Source organism: Microtus pennsylvanicus, chromosome 2 (assembly GCF_037038515.1).
Source record: "Microtus pennsylvanicus isolate mMicPen1 chromosome 2, mMicPen1.hap1, whole genome shotgun sequence".
Lineage (NCBI taxonomy): Eukaryota > Metazoa > Chordata > Mammalia > Rodentia > Cricetidae > Microtus > Microtus pennsylvanicus.
Genome location: NC_134580.1, coordinates 103,797,036 through 103,817,469, shown reverse-complemented (window position 1 = coordinate 103,817,469; position 20,434 = coordinate 103,797,036). Strand labels below are relative to the sequence as shown.

The window sequence follows — 20,434 nt, the reverse complement described above, 5'->3', positions numbered from 1 at the left end:
TTTATTGTGGTTAAATATACAAACCAGAGTTACCATTTTAACCATCGACTACGTTCAGGAAGTACATCTTGATTCACCCTACTGTATAAGCATCACCAGCATCCACCCCCAGAAGGCTTTCTTCTCCCCAGAATAGCATCCTGTACCCATGAAACACTAGCGCCCCACTCTCTTCCCTTCTACCCCCACAGTCTCTGCCAACCCCCCTTCTGCTCTCCATCTTTGCTGTCTTGACTGGAGCAAACAGTTTAGATGTTTGAAAAGTTTCTGATTTGTGTTGCTGGTGTGCTCTGACCAGTGTAACTTACGCTCTTACTAGTCATACATGACTTTAAAAGATATGTTCTAAGGGTTGGCTACTGCTTGTTCTAATATGTATAAGACCCTGAATTTAATTCCCAGAACTATTCTCCCCGTCCAAGAATAAAATAAAATAGAAAACCAACCAGCCAATCAACCAATCAAAACAAAAATGAAAAAGAAAGAAGGAAACTACTGCCACCCTCATCAACAACAAAAACTTTATTATGACAGCACTGGGGAGGCAAGCCAGTCTCTGTGAGTGTGAGCCTAGCCTGGTCTACATAGTGAGACCTGTGTAAAAAAATTGTTTAAAAATTATTTTTAGGGGCTGGAGAGATGGCTCAGAGGTTAAGAGCATTGCCTGCTCTTCCAAAGGTCCTGAGTTCAATTCCCAGCAACCACACAGTGGCTCACAACCATCTGTAATGGGGTATGGTGTCCTCTTCTGACCTGTAGGCATACACACAGACAGAATATTGTATACATAATAAATAAATAAATATTAAAAAATTATTTTTATTCCAGTTGGTGGTGGCACATGTCTTTAATCCTAGCACTTGGGAGGCAGAGGCAGGTGGCTAGCCTGATCTTCAAATTGAGATCCAGGACAGCCTGGGCTACACAGAGAATCCTTGTCTCAATAAACAAAAATATAAAACAGAACAAAAAGTTTTTCCTTCTTTTTCCTTCAAGAAGTCATATATTGCTGAAAGTAATGGTAATTTTTTGAGACTTTTCTCTGAAAATGCAGGTCTTCTAAAAACACTCTCCATGGGAATGTGACCTTGGATGTTAGTAGACAGTAATAGGTTTGCCCTGTGTGCTATTTGGACAGGAACATTTTATCTGAGTCCAGGATTTTTCCTTTATCCCCCCGTCCCATGGACACTAGCATAGCCAGTCAGGTGGCCATCTTTGAAGTCCCATCAAGCCCCTGAGCAGACTGTTCATTCCACCCACGTGACCAGAATGAAAAACTTGCGCACCTTCTCTGTAGCACCCACTTCCCACCTTGGTTCCCGAATGCTCACTCCTCTCCTTTAGTTTTGTCTTTGTTTCACTGCTGGGCACCATGTGTGTCTGGTACCGGCGGAGACCAGAAGAAGGGGTCAGATGCCCTGGGACTGGAGTTACAGAGAGCTGTGAACCACTATATGGGAGCTGAGAATCAAACCGGTGTCTGTGAAAGAGCAGCCATTGTACTGAGCCACTGAGCCATCTCCCCATCCCCTCCCTCATAATTCTTATCCCAGCTTCTAGCCCTGATGCTGGCCAGATCTCAGTTGTTGGCAAGAGACGATTTGTGTGAAAGGGCAGGGAAGCAGGAGCTTCCTGCTAGTACAGAGAAATAAGATTCTTAAGGAAGCAAAGACACAGTCACATTTGTCTTCAAAATGTCTGGAAAACACAAACAAGCAGAAGAGAGAAGGGGGACGTAAACAGCAAGTGGCCCATGTGTGACCATTTGCTCTCTTCCATACAAATGACCTCCCCGTGAAGGAAAGCGTGCTGACCAACCCAGCTAGCACCCAGGCCCAGAGTCAGGGCTATGAGTTGGCCCACTCCAACATCCACCAATGGATGAACTATTGGAGCACGTGAAGGGGACGAGACAAGCCTACAGACCCAAAACGGCAGGATCTCCACGGCACAGACAGCAACAGGATACCCGCGAGGAGGCCTACTGAGAGCCCAGTATCGGTGGTGTAGTAGAAGCCAGAGGCCTGGAACCAGACCAACAACTTGTGGTCACAAACACTCGCAAGTGGACACGAATGGACTACAGGGTAAACTGTATGTCTCAACAGGCTACACTACAACTTCCATGACAAGATTCTTCTTCTTCTTCTTTTTTATTTTGTTTTGTTTCTTTGTATTGTTCGGTTTTTCTTTTAAATTTGGTTTTGAGTGGGAGGTGGTTGCAAGGGCAGAGGGCAGAATCCGAGGAGGAGGGAAGATGACTAGGATTGGAACACGCGTCGTGAAATCCACAGTCAATAAAAGTTAAGAAAAGGTTAGAGAGAAATGCCCTCCCCACGATTTTAAAACCCAAGATAAGTGAAAGACCTCAGTTTGCCTTAAATCAAGAAACACAGATAAACCAGAAATAAAGCCACTAATCCACGAAGCCTCGCTTCCTTCCCTGAATTAACTCTCCACAGAGTGACAGGAGAACCAGTCTTCTCTCTCCTTAGGGTGCCTCGTTATCCAGGTCTAGGTGGGAACCTGCCTGGCAGTGAAGGAGGAACAGATGTACCAGGGTTAACCCAGGGGACAGCTGGTGGGCAAGGCTTGGTTTTTAGCCTGAAGATCAGAACTTGATTATTTTGAGCTTCATGGAAATTCCAGAGGCCGTGTGTCCTAGCTACTGTTCTATAGCTCTGAAGAGACACCATGACCAAGGCAACTTATAAAAGGAAGCATTTAACTGGGAGCTTGCTTAGAGTTTCAAAGAGTGAGTCCAAGTCCATGGGCAGCATGACAGGGAGCTAAAGAATGAACTGGAAGGAGGAGTAGCTGAGGGCTCTTATCTTATCCCCAAGTTATCCCACAGAGAGAGTGAGACCGGGCCTGGCATGAGCTTCTGAAACTTCAAAGTCAACCCTCAGTGACACACCTCCTCCAACAAGGCCACACCTTCCCATCCTTCCCAAACAGTTTCACCAACTAGGGACCAAGCATTCAAATATATGAGCCCATAGGGGTCATTCTCATTCAAACCACCGTACCAAATCTGGCTCATTATCATGGTACATGGTAACTCCAAAGTGCAGGGCCTCTAGCCCCTCGCTCGCTGCCCTGACCTCTCCCAGTGTGTAACAGGGTAACACCTTGCGTTTATAACTCATATTTGAGAATGAAACCAGCTATGTTAAGCCAAGAGCACAGGATCATTCTACCGTGGGGCTCCCGCAGCTGGGAAGTAGTAACTCGCAGTGAAGGACATCAGTTTCACGGGGTTCTCATGGAGAGAGAGAATCGGGGATGAGTGTTCCCTTTGGAGGTCTTGGCTTAAGATTCATTTTCTCTAGCTGGTAGCAGCAAGCTGCACGTGAGGTTTTATCTGCTCTATCCTACTCCACAAGGGGCAGGCTGTTTAGGGATTTGGGGTACTAAGTAAGGAAACAGGGATTATAACTCAGAAGGAACTGTCAACACATTCATTTCCTGTTCTCCCTATTGTCGGTACATGGTAGGAGTGGAAACTGGGTTTGGTGATTCTTCAGCTCTTTTCCTCCAAGGGAGAAAAATTCTAAGGGACAAATCTTAGGAAAATGTTAAAAGCCAGATGTGACGGAGCATCATAAGAGGGCTTGTTAGGAACAGAGTGTTGGAACATGTCCCTGCAAGTTTTGTCTCAGGAGTTTGCATGCCTAAGGTCCCAGGTGACACCCGTGTTACTGGTCCAGGTGCCACACTTTGAGACTCAGATGCAAAGGATGCCTGCCTAGCCTGGGGTTTGAAAACTGTGTGTCACATAGCAAGCTCTGATTTTGGAACAGGTGGCTCTTAGAAAATCATAAAATCATGGGGAGTTTTTGCTTCTGCTTGTAGGACAGGAAGACGGGCATAGTGGGAATGCAGGAATAGTGAGTTCTCATTCTTCAACATTGTACATAGACAGAGAAATTAGTGATATGGTTCTTTTAGAGACATGCTAAGAGGCCTCTAGATTTCATTAAACATGAATTGCATACAGAGAAAAACCTCACTTTGATCAACAGAGGGCTTGTGGACAAAGAAAACACAAGCCAGTTAGCGCCAAAATGACAGACTTTTCCATTGTCTGTTGCTGTTTCTCTCAGAAAAGCTGAGCCTTGCCTATCAGGACAAATGCATGTCCCTAGTCCCCTTTAATGATGTATCATTGAGCTAACCACGAGAGCTGTGCTGGAGCTGTGCATTTTGTGGATAGCTGCACCACAATAGGGCCTTTCAATTTATTATGATTCATTCTTGAAAATTATGTCTTCACTGCTGTGGGAGCATGAATTCTTAGGAAGGAAAGAAGACAGCATTGGGTGAGGGTATTTGCAAATATGAGCCTTGCAACTGCAGCTCTTTGCTGGGTCTCAGGTAGACTGAGAATTTTGTAGGGGTGCTCTTGAAGCCATCCCTTGACACACTGAGGGAACAGGTCTCTTCAAAGGGAGGGGGAGAATGAGCGTCACCACAGACTCTATGGACAATTCTGGGACTTGCTTAGCCCTTCAGGGTTGAATTGAAGCAAAGTGACTAGGCATTGTCAGATGCCTGCTGTCTCTGAGGAAGGGACTGTGTGAGAGGACATCTTAGGACAAGGCAATATCTGTGAAAGGAACTTAGTTGTGAAGCATCAGTAGTAAGTGTTCCAGCACTGGAGGGAACTGGTATATCCATCCTGAAGGGGGGCTGTCTTAGCATCAGTGCTCTTGCTGTGATAAAAGACACCCAAGAGCAACCCAAGGGAGGAAAAATTTATTTGCCTTACAGGTGCAAGTTACAGTCCACCATTTTAAAGAGGTCAGGCATCTAGTCACATCACATCTACAGTCAATGGCAAAAAGGGAAGAAATACTTGCTTGGTAGCTTACTCTACCCTTATATAGATCAGGGCCCAGTCCGTGAAGTGGCACCACACACAATGGTCTTGGTCTTCCGATATCAATTAACAATCAAAACAGACCCCACAGACATGCCCCCAGACCAATTTGGTCATCACTTAATTGAGACTCTCTTTCCACGTGACTCACTAAGCATCTCAGGGTCTCTGGTTATTTAGGAAGATAAGAGTTGTGCCTTGTCTTGGTGTCACAGACATGCTGAAATTACATTAGATCCTGAATGTATTGTTGTGTTGCTGTGCCCCAAATAGTCTGCTAGGTGCCATGGGGTACCTAAAGGAAAGCAGATACATGATCTATCTTTAAAGAGACTTGTATGATTTATTACAATTTTACAGTGGGTAGAATTTGCCATATACCACCCCCACAGTTACTTAGGAGAATTCTTGATATTGAATATTGTACTTGATATTCAGTATGGTTATATCCAGGTCTTAAGGAAGGTAGCCATAAAAAAATAAGAAAATAATGCCATTTATTGGCCGGGCGGTGGTGGCACATGCCTTTAATACCAGCACTCGGGAGGCAGAGGCAGGCGGATCTCTGGGAGTTCGAGGCCAGCCTGGTCTACAAGAGCTAGTTCCGGGACGGGCACCAAAGCTACAGAGAAACCCTGTCTCGAAAAAACCAAAAGTAAATAAATAAATAAATATGCCATTTATTGAGACACTATTGACTTCTACTTTATATATTTAAGGCTTTGAAACACAGTGTCTTAGCCACTGTTCTATTGCTGTGAAGAGACACCATGACCAAGGCAACTCTTATGAAAGAAAGCATTTAATGGGGACGGGCTTACACTTTCAGAGGCTTAGTGTGGTACTGAAGAAGAAGCTGAGAGCTATATCCTGATGCACAGGCAAAGACAGAGAGAGACTCTGGGTTTGGCATGGATGTTTGAATCCTCAAAGCCCACCCCTAATCTCACACTTCCTCCAACCAGCCCACACCCCCTAATCCTTCTAATTCTTTCAAATAGTGCCACTCCCTGGTGACTAAGGATTCAAATCTATGAGCCCCTCGCTTTAGTTCCTTTTAGCATTTACTGTAATTGTATGTTTCTATTTTATTCCCGGGTCCTCATGAACCTTACACTGTAGTATCATGTATGTGGTAGAGCCTGACACTAAAGCCCTCATCCCCACAAAATGGTCTCCTTCTCTATCCTTCCACAAAGAAGAAACAGAATGGAAATGGAGAGATGAATTGGTGGTTAAGAGCACTTGTTTCTCTTGGAGAGGACCTGGGTTTGGGTCCCAGCACCCACATGGTGGCTTACAACCATCCAACTCCAGTTCCAAGGAATCCAGCACTCTCTTCTGACCTTTGTGAGCTAAATTTGACCTCTGCCTGAGTTTTATCTTGTCAGCCTGTTAGTGTGCTTTGGGTACTTTTAACTAGTTGAAAAGAAAGCAAAAGAAAAGTATTCTGTGTTGTGTAGAAGGTAAATTTAAATGTCATTGTCCATGCGTGCTATTGGCACTACAACCATGCATGTTGGTTTCCATGTTATTTGTGCCTTTATACTCTTTATTTATTGCTTATGGCTGCTTTTAAAGCCATAGTAGCAGAATTGTGACAGTCTTATGGGTTGAGAAGCCTAAAATATTTATTGTTTGGACTTTTTAGAAAAGCTTTGTAGACTACTGCCCTTGAATGCTGTTCAACTAAGGCTCTGTTGGAAGGACTTGGGAAAGAGTTAAAAACTTGTAGTCCCATCATTGAGGAACAGAGGCAGGAGCATTAGGAATTCAAGTTCATCCCCAACTGCAGTTTGAAAGCAGCCTTGGTTGCATAAGACCCTGTCTCAAATACAAAGAATCAAATGAAAACCTCCCAGGCCCTAAGGCCCATCCTGAACTAATTTAATCAGAACGCCTGGAGGTGAGATTTGATCTGCCCTGTGTGCCAACACTTTCTGGTGTTTCCGCTCTGTGCAGCCACAGCCGAGGAATTGGGCTCAGTGCCTGCAGGCATTTGGAGGGGCAGGTGGAGGCCTGTCTGCAGGTCACCTTCATCACCAGTGTGTAGAAGGGTCGTGAGACCAAAGAGGTTCAGACCTAAAATAAAATCCCTCTCCTTGAGCAGGCTGGGAAGAGACAGAGGGAGAACCAAGCCAAATATTATATTCTATCATACATATATCATGATTGAGTCAAAAACAGGATTTTTCCACAATTGACTCTCATTAAATGCACAGGCAGGACAGCCCTCCCCGCTCCAGCAGGAACCCTGATTCCTTCATAGCCACAGATGCAGCCCTCTGGGCAAAGGACAGCCCTCCCTGCTCCAGCAGGAACCCTGATTCCTTCTTATCCACAGATGCAGCCCTCTGGGCAAAGGACAGCCCTCCCTGCTCCAGCAGGAACCCTGATTCCTTCATAGCCACAGATGCAGCCCTCTGGGCAAAGGACAGCCCTCCCTGCTCCAGCAGGTACTTGATTCCTTCATATCCACAGATGCAGCCCTCTGGGCAAAGCTGTAGAGCAGAACCAGTCACCCTGTGCAGTGTGGCCAAGGGAAGGTCTCATCCTGTGCAATCCTCACCATGAGTTGTGTGCCTTGAAGTCTCTTGCACAGCTGGCTAAGCTGCAGGTTGCTAGGTCTTAGCTCAGATGTGCAAAGTTAGTATCTCTAGGAATAGCTTCGAACATCTATACTTGAACCAGCTCCTAGTGGGCTAAGACCCTCTCAGTTCAGGCACGGCACGCTTACCTAAATGATGATTGATGTATTCTTGGCAGATGTGCAGGTCAGGGTTGCTCTCCCACTATTTAACATTGTGGACAGTTAACGACTCCACTCGGGATTACATATGTACACGTAGAAACGACGGAGGATCCCATACAATGTCTATGGCAGCTATGCCAACCTTGCTTTGGGAGGGCTCATTCTTTAAAAGGAAAGACTTAACAGAAGCTATGCCCATTTTTTTTGTTTCCCATCAGTTGCTGTCTCTAAATATCTCTATGGCAAACTGTCCATAGCAGGATTAAACGGGGCTAAATCTTCCTTCTTTCAAGATAGGCCTACTTTTTAGAAAAGCATGCTCATCGTTTAAATGAATTGGGGTAAATAAAGTGGCTGATTGAATTAGCTGACCTTGCCTTTTCAAAATAAGCTCTTGTCTCCCTCCCTTTCTGCAGAGCTAGGGATCAAACCAGTGCCTCCTACATGCGTGGCCAGTACTCTAACCCTGACACACCTGGAGCTCAGGAAACAGGATGTCGACAGTCAGACAGCAGATCAGTAAAGCCTTTAACTCCAAACAAAGATTCATAATATTTTACATATTTTGTGTAAAGCAAAGGTTTTTTTTAAAGGAAGCCCAGCATATCCCAAAGTAAAAGAAAGCTGTTCTGAATTGACAAATTTGTTGTTATTGTTTGAACCAATTCTACTCCTTTATTGCCATTTTCACAAGGTTTAATCATTGACAAACCCCGTGAACCATCAGTTTGTGGCTGTAGGTGTTCGAATATTGAACCATATGAATCCCTTACAAGAAATCACGGTGAAGGGCTGCCAGACATCAATCCCGTCTGTTGGTTTGAGAGACTTGGGGAAACGCGATACTTAGGAGAGAATGGTTTTCCAGCGGGTTCTAGTGTGATTCATGGGTCTACATTTGCATCCGAGCCAAAAGAGAAGGCCAGGGTAGACAGAGCAACCCACGTACAGCGAGCTGGGTTAGGTTGCAAAAGCACTTCGGAGTCAGATGTTAGGCATAATTCAAGTGGGCAGAGGAGGGCGATAAGTCGGTGCGAGGGCGAATGCTGGGCCCACTGAAAGGCTTTATCCTGCTCTGGGTCCCCAGAGGCCAGCTTCTAAAGCGAAAGGATATATTTGAAGCGCTGGGTGTACCTTCCTCTGGTGCTGGCGATGCCCCCTTGATAAGGGCACAAAGGCAGTGTGAAGCCTTCCACAGTTCCGCTGTCTGTGGGCCCTGACTGCATTCATTGTGTTCTCACTGCCGTGAAGGCCGTCTCGGTTCTCCAGCGTCCTGTCTGCGGGCTTTCACAGCCCGGCTTTCATGTCTCAAGCTGAACAGAACTGAACACACAGGTCACCAAGTCTTGCGGTTCCGTAGGAAAAGATTTCACGTTTCCCCAGGATGGTCCCAGCAACCTAAGGAGGCAGGGATGTGGAGTGTGTCTGGTCATTGCCTGAAGGCAGTCCCAGGCTGTAGGGGAGCCAGTCCTTGTTTCAGGGTTCCTGTGGAGATGATAAGTCAGGCAATGCTCCTGCGAAGTACAGGCAATTTTATTTGGCTTGAGTATTCTTGACAATCATCTGGAAAGGCTCTCGCTATGGTTGAAAATTGAGTCTTATGTTTGTCTAGATAAAACCGAGGTGGGGGGCAGACATAATCTCTCTCTGCTGGGGGCGGTAAAGAACCTTAAACGAATCCTACTGGGTCCTTTACCTGGGGTTCCCCCTGCCCCCGCCCCCCAGACTTAGCTCTTCAGTAAACAGGAAAGCCAGAAAACAATTTCATTTGACAGAGAGTTTGCTCTGTGGCGCCTCCCCATGAGACGGGCTGCAGTGTCCAGGACAGTGCTACTGTCTTCCAAACTTGAAGGGGGCGGGAGGTCGGCCCTCCGACTGCAAGGCAACATGGCTTCCAGAGGAGGACAGCTGTTTAAGGGACAAAGATACAGGGAAAAAAACAAAATCTAACGTAAGTCCTGCAGTGGGCAGAGTCCGGAAAGAAAGGTGGTTTTGTTTGGATGATTAGTTTGGACTTCGTGGAGATAGGCAAAATTTCTTTTTCTGTCTTCTGGCGTGGGCGGGGTTTTGCAGTCTCAACAGTAAAGCTTCAGCCACATTCTCACTCCCTTACATCAGCCCACGCTCCCTTTCCCTCTCACGTGGAGAATCAATAAACAAAGTGGCCACTGTTGGTGCTGTGCTCAGAGGCAGGCTCCCTCTCTGCACCCCCTTCCCCCGCAGCCCCCAGCTCCTAAAGGCCTGTGCGGGAAAAGCCGGCTGGGTGGGCAGGAGGGCAGAAGACAGCCTGGCACTCCGGGCCCTGGACGCCATCCTTTCCTGTCACCCCTACCTTTCTAGTCAGTGCCTTGGTCTTGGGATGTGGCTGAGGCTCCTAAAGTCACTGAGAGTCACACTCATCCTTGGCCATATTACAGTGAATTTCTTGGTCTCTGTCTCAGGGACAGAAAAGATCTTTGTGGGAAAAGAAAAAAAAAAAAGCAACAAAATGCAGCAAATGCAGACGCCTTTGTCTCCCATGACTGGGATTCTGGGTTAGTTAGCGCACATAGCAAGCAAAGAAAGCAGAAATGTGAAAGGTTATTTGGAAGCAGTTTCTTGAATGTTTTCTGGGAGGCCAGGGTGGGACACTGTTCTTTTAAATTTAAATAAAGTTTGTACAATAGGTCTTCTTTGGGAGAGATAGCCCATGGTTGATTTTGGAGTTTCAAATCCGTGTGTGTCTGTGTGTGTGTGTCTGTGTGTGTGTGTGTGTGTGTGTGTGTGTGTGTGTGTGAGAGAGAGAGAGAGAGAGAGAGAGAGAGAGAGAGAGAGAGAGAGAGGCAGTCCATAGCCCAGCTGGCTTTGAACTTCCAGCAATTCTCCTGCCTTTGCCCCACGAGTACTGAAACTGTAGGTGTGTGCCATCACACACTTCCACAAATAAGTATTTTTGAAAGCAAGTTCACAGGCACAAAGGTACAGGCTCTCCTCATTCTTTTGAGGACAGCTATAGTCAGAGACCTTCACATTCTTTTTTTTTTTGACATTTTATTTATTTTTTTAATTTATTTATTTATTAAAGATTTCTGTCTCTTCCCCGCCACCGCCTCCCATTTCCCTCCCCCTCCCCCAATCAAGTCCCCCTCCCTCCTCAGCCCGAAGAGCAATCAGGGTTCCCTGCCCTGTGGAAAGTCCAAGGACAGCTGGCCTGGGTCTGAAAAAGCCTGGGATAAAACCGGACTCGCTGAACATAGCGGACAATGAGGACTACTGAGAACTCAAGAACAATGGCAATGGGTTTCTGATCCTACTGCACATACTGGCTTTGTAGGAGCCTAGGCAGTTTGGATGCTCATCTTACTAGAACTGGATGGAGGTGGGGGTTCCTTGGACTTTCCACAGAGATCTTCACATTCTAAGAAGACACAGGAAGCTTACTTGGCCTAAGTTTCATGAGTGTACCCTGTACGAGCATACTTGCCAGGGCTGGGAGGAAGCAAGTCAACCAGCCAAGCCTGTACCAGGTAGACGGCTGCCACTTTTTATCCCTTAGCAGCATATAGTGGCCTCGCTGCTGTGAAGGGCTGGCCAGAGTGCAGACCCGGCTCTCCGGTGGGGGGGGGGGTGTAAGCAAGGAACAGCACACATTGCTCTAGTCCTAGAGCTGAAGGATCCTTCCCTTTCTTCCCTGCCCAGTGTGGGTCTGGATTTGCTCCCTGTCTCTGGCATTATTTGCTTCCTTATTAGAAGACAGTTAAACTTGGATTCGTTCAAGTTTAGATTCCTCTTTACAAAATGGAGTCAAATACTTGCCTTGGAATGGTATCAGGGAGAATGAAGTACATACACAGAGGCCAGACCAGAAAGTGAGTAACAAAGCAACCCTGGCCAAGGGAGCCAGTTTGTTAGTTCTGGCATGCTGGAGAGCCAGGAACTCAGGGCTAGCCTGAGCTATACAATAAAATCTTGTCTCAAAAAACAACAACAGAAGCCAAACAAAACAAATAACAACCACCAAAAATAGTTTTAAAAGATTGTTTATCTGCTAGGCGGTGGTGGCACACATCTTTAATTCCAGCTCCTTGGAGGCAGAGGCAGGAGGACAAACCTCAGAGAGTTTTTGGCCAGTCTGGTCTATGAAGTCAGTTCCAGTACAACCAGGATGGTTTCACAGAGAAACTCTGTCTTAAAAAAGTCTAAAAAAAGAAAAAAAAAGCCCCCAAATGATTGTTTATCTAATCAACTTCAGATAGAGATAAAACATTACTTATATTGCTTATGCCTAACTACAATAGAGTCAGAAACAAGAAATAATCCAAAACTAGAGAGATGGCCAAAAACACTTGCTGCTTTTTCAAAAGATCATGATTTAATTCCCAGCACCCACATGGTGGCTCACAATGGCCTGAAACTCCAGTTCCAGAGAATCTGATGTCTTCTTGCTTCTTAGCTCTGTGGGCTTCTGCACATATATGGTATACATACACACACTCAGGCACACACATACCCATAAAAAGTAAAATCAGTAATAAACACTTAAAAGAAAGAGAAATACTAAACAGTAAGTCACAAATGCCGTAAATAACTCAAGTTAGTGTTTATACGCTTGTTTGCTTTTTGGAGACCATGTTGCTATGTAGCCCAGGCTGGCTGTGAATTCCCAGCCTCTCTCAGGGACCAAGTGCTGGGCCCACAGGCTGGAAGCACAGCCACACGACCCCATCAGCACTTTCTGCAGTGTTGCCTGGACAGGATGAGTGTAACCAGAGCGTCACGTTTGAACATTGACCCTTTCCCCTCCGCTTCATATGACTCTCCCCCAGGACTTCCCAGTCTGAATACCTGACATCCCAAATCACAGCGCTTAGCTTTTGCATTTTATCTTGCACCCCTTGGTTGTGGGTCAGTATTTTTACTCTAAAATTAAAGAATTTCTGTTACATACACAGTATTCAAGCATTTCAGCTCACATTCTTGCCCATCAAACTCTTATATTTGTTATTCTAAAAGGTTTTACACTTCCATTGATTGATTGATTGATTGTGTATGTGGGGGAGGGGCATGCGTTCCACGGGGCACTTGTGGAGGTCAGAGGACAACTTGTAGGGGTCAGTTCTCTATTTCTACCATGTGGGCCCCAGGTGACAAACACAGCCTCAAGGCTTGGTAGTAAATGCCTTTATTAATGGAATCACCTCACAGGCCCAGTATTTGTCAAATTTCATCAAATTACTCCTTAGAATAATTGATAGGTCCCTAACAATGGATAAATACATTTGAACTAGAATTTCCCATTTTTTCTAAAAACCTATTTTGTATTTTTTCTTTTCTTTTCCTAATTTAAGTGAGCATGAGATATCTTGTAGTTTTTTTTATTTTCAGTTTTATTTATTTTTAAAGATTTATTTATTTATTATGTATGCAACATTCTGCCTGCATGTATGCCCACACGCCAGAGGAGGGCGCCAGATCTCAGTACAGATGGTTGTGAGCCACCATGTGGTTGCTGGGAATTGAACTCAGGACCTCTGGAAGAGCAGCCAGTGCTCTTAACCTCTGAGCCATCTCTCCAGCTCCCTTATTTTCAGTTTTAAAAGTATGATGCATATTAACATTTTCCCATTTTTTTTTTGTTGTTGTTATTTGAGACAGTGTCTTGCTCTGTAGCTCAGGCTGGCCTAGAACTGAAGCCCTTCTTTTCTGTCTCAGTCTTCTGAGTGCTAGGATGTGAACCCACCATAGCCAGCTTTGTTTTTCAAGACTGAACTTCTCTATTGTTGTGTAAGTGGTTTAATTCAGAGGATGGCACACTATGGCCCATCAAACAGATCTGGCTGGCCCTTATTCCTAAAAATAAAATTGTATTGGTACACAGGTATGCACGCTTGTCTATATATTGTCTTGAGCATCAGCTCTCTGGCCTTTAACTGCTAATCTGTCCCTCAGCTTCCCACACCAGGCCCCAGCACTGTCACAGACTTGAGCTCCCGTCATCCAGTCAGTACTGGATGCCTTCTTGTCCTTGCTCATACTTCTGTGTCCGTGTTCCCAACACCCACTCTTCCAGAATGGTTCACCTTCTGAGAGGGACCATTCTCTTTAAGTCAGATTCACAATGCTAATTTCATTAGAAGATACGGACATCTGATGTACAAGAACCAGACTGTTTGGGAAAACACTTTGTGGAAGCACAGGGTACTGTATAAAAGTGGTGACTTCTACCACTAATTAGCAGTTATTGTAGGTGGCAGCATCAACATCCATCACCATTCCTACTATTTTTTCCAAACTGCTTGCCTGGCATTCCCAATGGCTGCCAGGAAGCAGACAGTCTTCCAATTCTTAAAATACTCTATTGAATTCTATCAGTACAGCAAGGAACCTAGGTGAGTTATTTTGGTGATCCCAGAGGTCAACGTGGATCAATTGTAAGCATCTCACCAATTCAATAATCATTTAGGTGACTAAAATATCCAACACACAACCAAGCAAGAAAGCCCAAACATCTGCAACATCCTTCAGTCTGTTCCAGAAAACAAAGGTTGGACTATCGGAGGAACAATAAATATGGCCTCCCAAGAGAATACGGACCCAAAGAGCAGTCCTTTCTCCTGCTGAGTACCACAAGCAGGCACATGAAAGGAGACGATAATGCCTCGGGAGAAAGTTTCATTTATTCAGAGAAAACCAGAGATTCTGAGCCACAACATTTTATGTAGAAATGATGCCCAGAATCGTTGGAAATTCTGCTCACTTCTGCAATATAAGTTAGAACACTGAGCTCCAACCTGTACTGACTTTTCAGAAGCATGTCTGCAAGCCTTTGTTTGCTCTGATGGCTTCTCCCTTTGGATCATCATAAACCATATTATAAAGCTACAATACAGCATTGTGTGTATGTAAAGATGCAATTTGTTAATTTTAACAACGATCTTTTCCCTTTGCATTGTGAACAGGCTGGGTGTTCCACTTATAGAGGGAAGCCTGGTTGGTTATGAATGCTCTACCCTGGACCAGATGCTTCTCATTATAACCACCCTTCTGGGGAGCTGGTGCCTGCTCCTTCACTGCCTCCATTAACCAGCTACTTTTATTTATTAATAGTGCTGCCTGTTCCTCAGGAAGTGCAGTATACAGTAAGGTCAGAAAATAAGCAAAGGAGAAAACTTGAAATTGATTTTTTTTTTTTTTTTGCTCTGTGAAATTACACAAGAGTTCAATGGCTTGCAGCCGTAGCTGAGTCAATATGGCTTATTTGAGACCACCTTGAAGTTCAATGCTTTTCCTATCCCTCATAAACTTCCTCTACTGTCAGATTCATTCATATTTAATTGTGTTTTGTGGTGAAATAGTATGACCTTTATGCACCATGGTGAGGATTTTGCTCAGGGTGGAATTGTGATTTATTCCAAGAAAACGGTTTGCCCTTGCTTGTTAAAAATCAGCATCACCGTAAAATAAGTCTGAAAATCCAAAGGGCGGGGAAAGACCAATAAAGCGAATCATAGGACTCCTAGTAAGACAATTTTTCGGTATTAGAGCGCTGCTAAGACTTCCTGGGTTTGAGCTGCAGAAAAAGTAAGTGCAGTGCCTTACAGCGTGGGACTGAGCTAAAATCATATGGCAGCTACCGTTACCCTTTCTGAACCCTCTCTTGAATGCTGCTCTTGATGACTTACAGACCACAGGGAGAATGCTAAGACTTTCTATGGTTTCTGTCTTTAGGGAAGCAATAAGCCGCCTGTGTGATGCTGTCCCTGGGGTCCATGGAGCCATGAAAAAGCGAAAGGTGAATATTTCCATGAGCTTCTTGTTTTATGTCGCCTTAACTATGGCAAAGTGGTATAAAAGTGGTCCTTGTATTCCTGGACTTCTTTAATTTTTTTTTGTGGTCCCCTTTTTGTCTGAGAATTTTATGTATGTGTGTGCATGTTTGAATGTGGTGTGGATGTGTGTACATGTATGCTTGTGCTTGTGGCAGCTCGTCTCCCTCCGCCTGCATTATTTGTTTGTTTTGGAGACAGGGTCTGTTACTGGCCTTGGACTTGCCAAGTAGGCTAAGCTAGCTGGCCACTGAGCTCAAGGAATCTGTCTCTGTCTCCACTGTAGAGATTACAGGCATGCATGTCCTCCTCCTCCTCCTCCTCTTCTTCTTCCTCTCTCTCTCTCTCTCTCTCTCTCTCTCTCTCTCTCTCTCTCTCTCTCTCTCTCTGAATGCATGTGTTCTGAGGGTGGAAGCTGGGACCTTGGCTGAGCTAGACAGCTGGGGAGATCCCCAGCATGAGAGTTTCCACAACCCCAGCTCTAGAGGTGGAGGGATAGAACCAACTCCTGAAAGTCTTTCTTTTACCTTCACATATGTGCTGTGACATGCACATGCCAACATTCATAAACACACTTTGGTACACATAAACTGATAATAATAAATAAAAAATAAAAATTGTCTAGCATACATGATTTCTGAAAACAGTTACTAACGGTGACAGCCCATTTGCATACTAATGAGGATGTGCTTATCAGTCGCCATATAAAGAGTTCAATTTTGGCAGCGTATTTGATAATGCAGACTACAGAACATCTAATACAATCTTCAGATTTAATGGACATTCTATTTTGTGACGGAAGTGACTGAGAGTGACACTTCATACAAATATGTAGCCCTGAGTGGCAGAAGTGTGTCTAGGACCATTTCAGAAATTCCTTGAAGTTTTGACCTAATCTCAAGCCAAAATTCCCTCAATGGTATTTTATGAAACTCAAGTGAGTGATTCAAACAACAACTTTTCCTTACTAATCCAGTATTGGAATATAATGCAACACAAGGATAAAATAATTTGATACCAATATGCTAAGGAACGACAGCTGGAAAATAAGGTGTCTTCTTCTCTTCTGTAGACAAACCACTATTTTTCCTAAGAGCAGAGACTGTAAGTATGGTGAAGTATCGTGATGTCCATAACATGACATCGTCTCTGATCTGTGTCGAGATGTCTCAGGCAGCATGCCCTGGCGCTGCTCATCTGACACACACACTCTGATACCCACGTGTCCCATGAAGAGCCAAGGCTTTGGTGAAGTCCTACCACACAGCCATTCCGGCTCATTTGGTTTATAGAAAATGAAACAGAGAGGAGGCGGTGCTCATCCATAACTTACAACGATGCTTTGCTATTTTCAAAGGCTCCCGTTAAGTCCCTGTCAACGGTTCTTGGCAAAAGCAACCTTCAGTTTTCAGGAATGAATATAAAACTGACCGTGTCAACATGCAGCCTCGTACTGATGAACCTTGACAACCAACAGGTAAGGTAACTAATGGTTATAGTTTGGCATATTATTTTTTTCCTGGAAGTCTGTGGTTAGTAAGAGAATAAGGTGTCAGAGTGTGCTTACAATTTAATAAGCTACAAAGAGAAAAATTCCCCAAGATTTCTGCACTCAGTAATTAGAGTTCCTAACAGTGTTACTCTTGCTGTGGAGTTTAACTGCCTACAAAACCACTTACTGCCCCTCACTGGTTCTGTATAAGGAACCAAAGATAGAGGACACAGCTAATATTGTTTGCCAGTTACTATCCCTGATGTGGTTATTGGACTGAGGTCAGATGAAGGACAAAGAGCAAAGGTGCTATTGGGGTTAGCATGGGGTTAATGTGCTATAGAATTTTCTCCAGGCATGGTGGACTAGACAACACTTACCTCCTCTCCTCATAAGGTGCCACTGACAAATCGTACAATTCCCGAAAGTTTACCCCGGGGAACTAAGGAAGTTGGCTCACTTACAAAGCCTAGGTGAAGGGTTACAGGCAGGAGCATGGATGGCCTTGAAACAGTCACACTGAGAACTCTGCACCCAGTATGGATGATGACTCTCCTGTGGCTGTGCGGATAGAGCCCGGACCCAAGTCCTTCCCACCTTATGGAGTCCTAGCCCCTCTCTGAGAACATGTGCAATTAGGGCATAATTGCATTCAATTAGTTGGGAGGAGTCGTTGGATACTCTGGATACTTTACTGAGGGTCTTGTACCCTCCCTGTCCTTCTTTCTTGAGAGAGAATGTCAAGTTTTTTTGACTGATCTTTCACAAATGGGTACACTGGATTCTTCAAGATGGAGGCAGTTTGGCTCAGAGAAGAGCCCCCAACAAAAGCAGCTAACTGAAATGTGTGCGGGAAGTGTTACCGTCCAGGCCTTTTAGTTGAGCGCTCTCTAAGATGTAACAACGTGGACATCATTTTCCTTTCATGATCTGGAATGCTAAGGTTGCCTGGGTTTCCTGCAAAGGTTACTCACTAGAGAACCACTCTGCTGCAACACATATAAAAGAGGCACAGACACAGGGCTAAACATGCGTGGGAACTACCGTGAAAGCTGCTCAAGCCAGGTGATTTATTATACATTTTGGAGCCTGATCTTGCTCTGTGTCTAATATACAGTAACCGGGGCTGTTCCTATGGGGAGTACTGTTTACCAAGGACCCATGGATGGCTTATTGGTGATCTCTGGGTCACAGTACCTATTTACAAGGCTCCTTGCATCATTTGAATGCTGTTATAAGGTCATTAAGTGAGGTAACGTATGCAAATCACTTAGCACAATGCTGGCAATGTGGTGCCCGATACTGTTTACTGTTCTTTCTGCAAGGCCTTTTCAGGTACATTCCTAGCACTCAGGAAGCCAGAAGCATAATATGCAAAACCGTCAACAACGTCACTGTTGCTTTTTTCTGATGATGAAATGCACAGCTCACTTAGTAGTATAAAATAGCTGAGGACACTGTTAACTATGAAACAACGCAATAGTCCTGATTGGTGGGTGTTGCTTATCTGTCCAAGTGTAGGTGACACCATAGTGAGCACAGTGCTGCATAGTCTGGAGGGGCAAAGGCGGAAGATGCAACCCAAGTGAAATTTCATCCATTCTGACCTCAGGGTATTTGCATGTGTAAACTGCTGTTCTGGTTTTACTTGCATATGGTACCACAGGGACTCATTGTGTTTAGAGTTGATGTCTCATTGAACTACATCGATTACTTACTGTTTTTAAAAGGCAAAGCTGGACATATCCTGGTGACAGCCTCATGTGCAGAATTGAATAATCGGTTTTTGTTTGCTTTTGAGATAGTCTCTCTATGGTAGTCCTGGAACTTGCTATGTAGACCAGGCTAGCCTTGAACTCAGAGATCCTGTCTCTCCCTTCTAAGTGTGGGGATTAAAGGTGCATGCCACCACCTCTGGCTAATAATTGTTTTTGAACGACCCTTTCCAAGGGAAAACTAAAGAGAATTGGGGGGTGTCAACAATGGGGTTGTGGTGCACACGGTGGTGAGGCTGCCCAGCCTGTCTCTTCTCTCCACTATTCTTCTTTCGCCATGGCAGTTAGAGGTGTGTTGTATGACTTTTCCTGGAGAGATGTCAACAAACACCTGTTTGCGCCAGGTAAGGCACTGATGGCAGACCCATCAGTTCCATGCAAACCTAGCTCAGTGAGCAGTGAGTTTATCGGGTGAGGGGTTACTTAAAAGTGCATGGATGACCTCAAAGGCAGCTGCTCAGGGTCCAGCATGGATGAGGACTCACAAAAGCTGCTTCTCTGGGGCTCTCTGCACAACTAGCCTAGCTGGGCTGTTTAGAGACTCCTCTGCCCATTGTTACTGCTTGCACAGTCAGTCATGTGCAGGGGCCTCTGGAATCACGCAAGTTTTAAATGTTGAGATTTGTTTCATATATACCAGGAAAAGAACAGTTAAAATGTTCAAGGGATGAAGTCAGTGGAGGAGTCCCCATGGATATAGCATGAGCAAATGACTAGTTAACTATTGAGAGGCCATGAAATTTAAGAGAATACGGGCTGGTGAGATAGGCTACCAAGCCTGATTACCTGTTTGATTTCCAGGCACGCATGGTGGGAAGAGAGAACCAACTCCTTAAGGCTATCCTTTGACCTCTGCTTGCTACGGCAGGTGCCCTCCCCACATACGCACAAATACCAAATGCATGGCTCCTTCTACCTTTCAAGATATACTTTGGTCCCCAAACTTAGATACGTTCAACTTTGTGGACACTGTCATTACTTTTCCAGGGGAGGTGTGAGCAATTTACCCCAAATAGACACCAATAAATCAAATCGATGATTCCCCCAAGGCCAACTAGTCAGTCAGTGAATTTATTGGGTGAGTAAAGACAGGTGGGGGTTACTCAGTGTTTATTGCTGCACTACAGAAGGTCATATCCTAACATAAGTGGCAACCCCCCAAATGTCAGTTCAACAGAGTCCCATGTTGGGTAGCTTCCCCCTTCCATGTATTTCAGCAGCTATTGCAATCACATGCAACTGGGGCTGAATCACAGGTAGGTGCTATGCAGGAGAAGGAGGGCGGACTAGAACCTCAGGACTAACTACAACCCTTGGGGCAGTTATTCCCCTCCCTCCACCACATGGGCTCCTGACCTCAAACTCGGGGCATCAGGCTTGGCTGTATGGCAGAAAGTGCCATTGCCCACTGAGCCATCTCATCAGCCCTGCCTCCCAAACAAAATGAATGTAAAACAAATAAACAAAAAAACCTCATGAAACCCTTACAGTCAACCTACCATCACAGCACAGGAACACTCAGGACTTTTTTAATTCATCATAAAAGATGTGCTAATATATTCATTGTTCTTGGCAAGACCTTTGGTGCAATCACCACTCAAGGACTTCAGCATCTTCTCCAAACAACCCACAGCATAGAGCGGTTTCCCTTGGCTGGTCAATTCTTTCAGAAAATTCTTCAGTTTACTTAACCTTAACTTCTCAGAATCCATTTGTCAGGTAATT

The 20,434-nt window shown here is 44.9% G+C and overlaps 1 protein-coding gene across 2 annotated transcripts in view; it reads left to right on the top strand.

Moving 5' to 3' along the window:
* Shc4 (SHC adaptor protein 4) overlaps positions 1–20,434 on the top strand; it is a 93,850-nt gene that overhangs the window by 30,846 nt on the left and 42,570 nt on the right. For both annotated transcript variants that reach the window (XM_075962032.1, XM_075962033.1), the window contains exons 3-4: positions 15,345–15,408; positions 16,800–16,919. In XM_075962032.1, the coding sequence (XP_075818147.1) occupies positions 15,345–15,408; positions 16,800–16,919 (184 nt within the window). The remainder of the gene's footprint in view (positions 1–15,344; positions 15,409–16,799; positions 16,920–20,434) is intronic.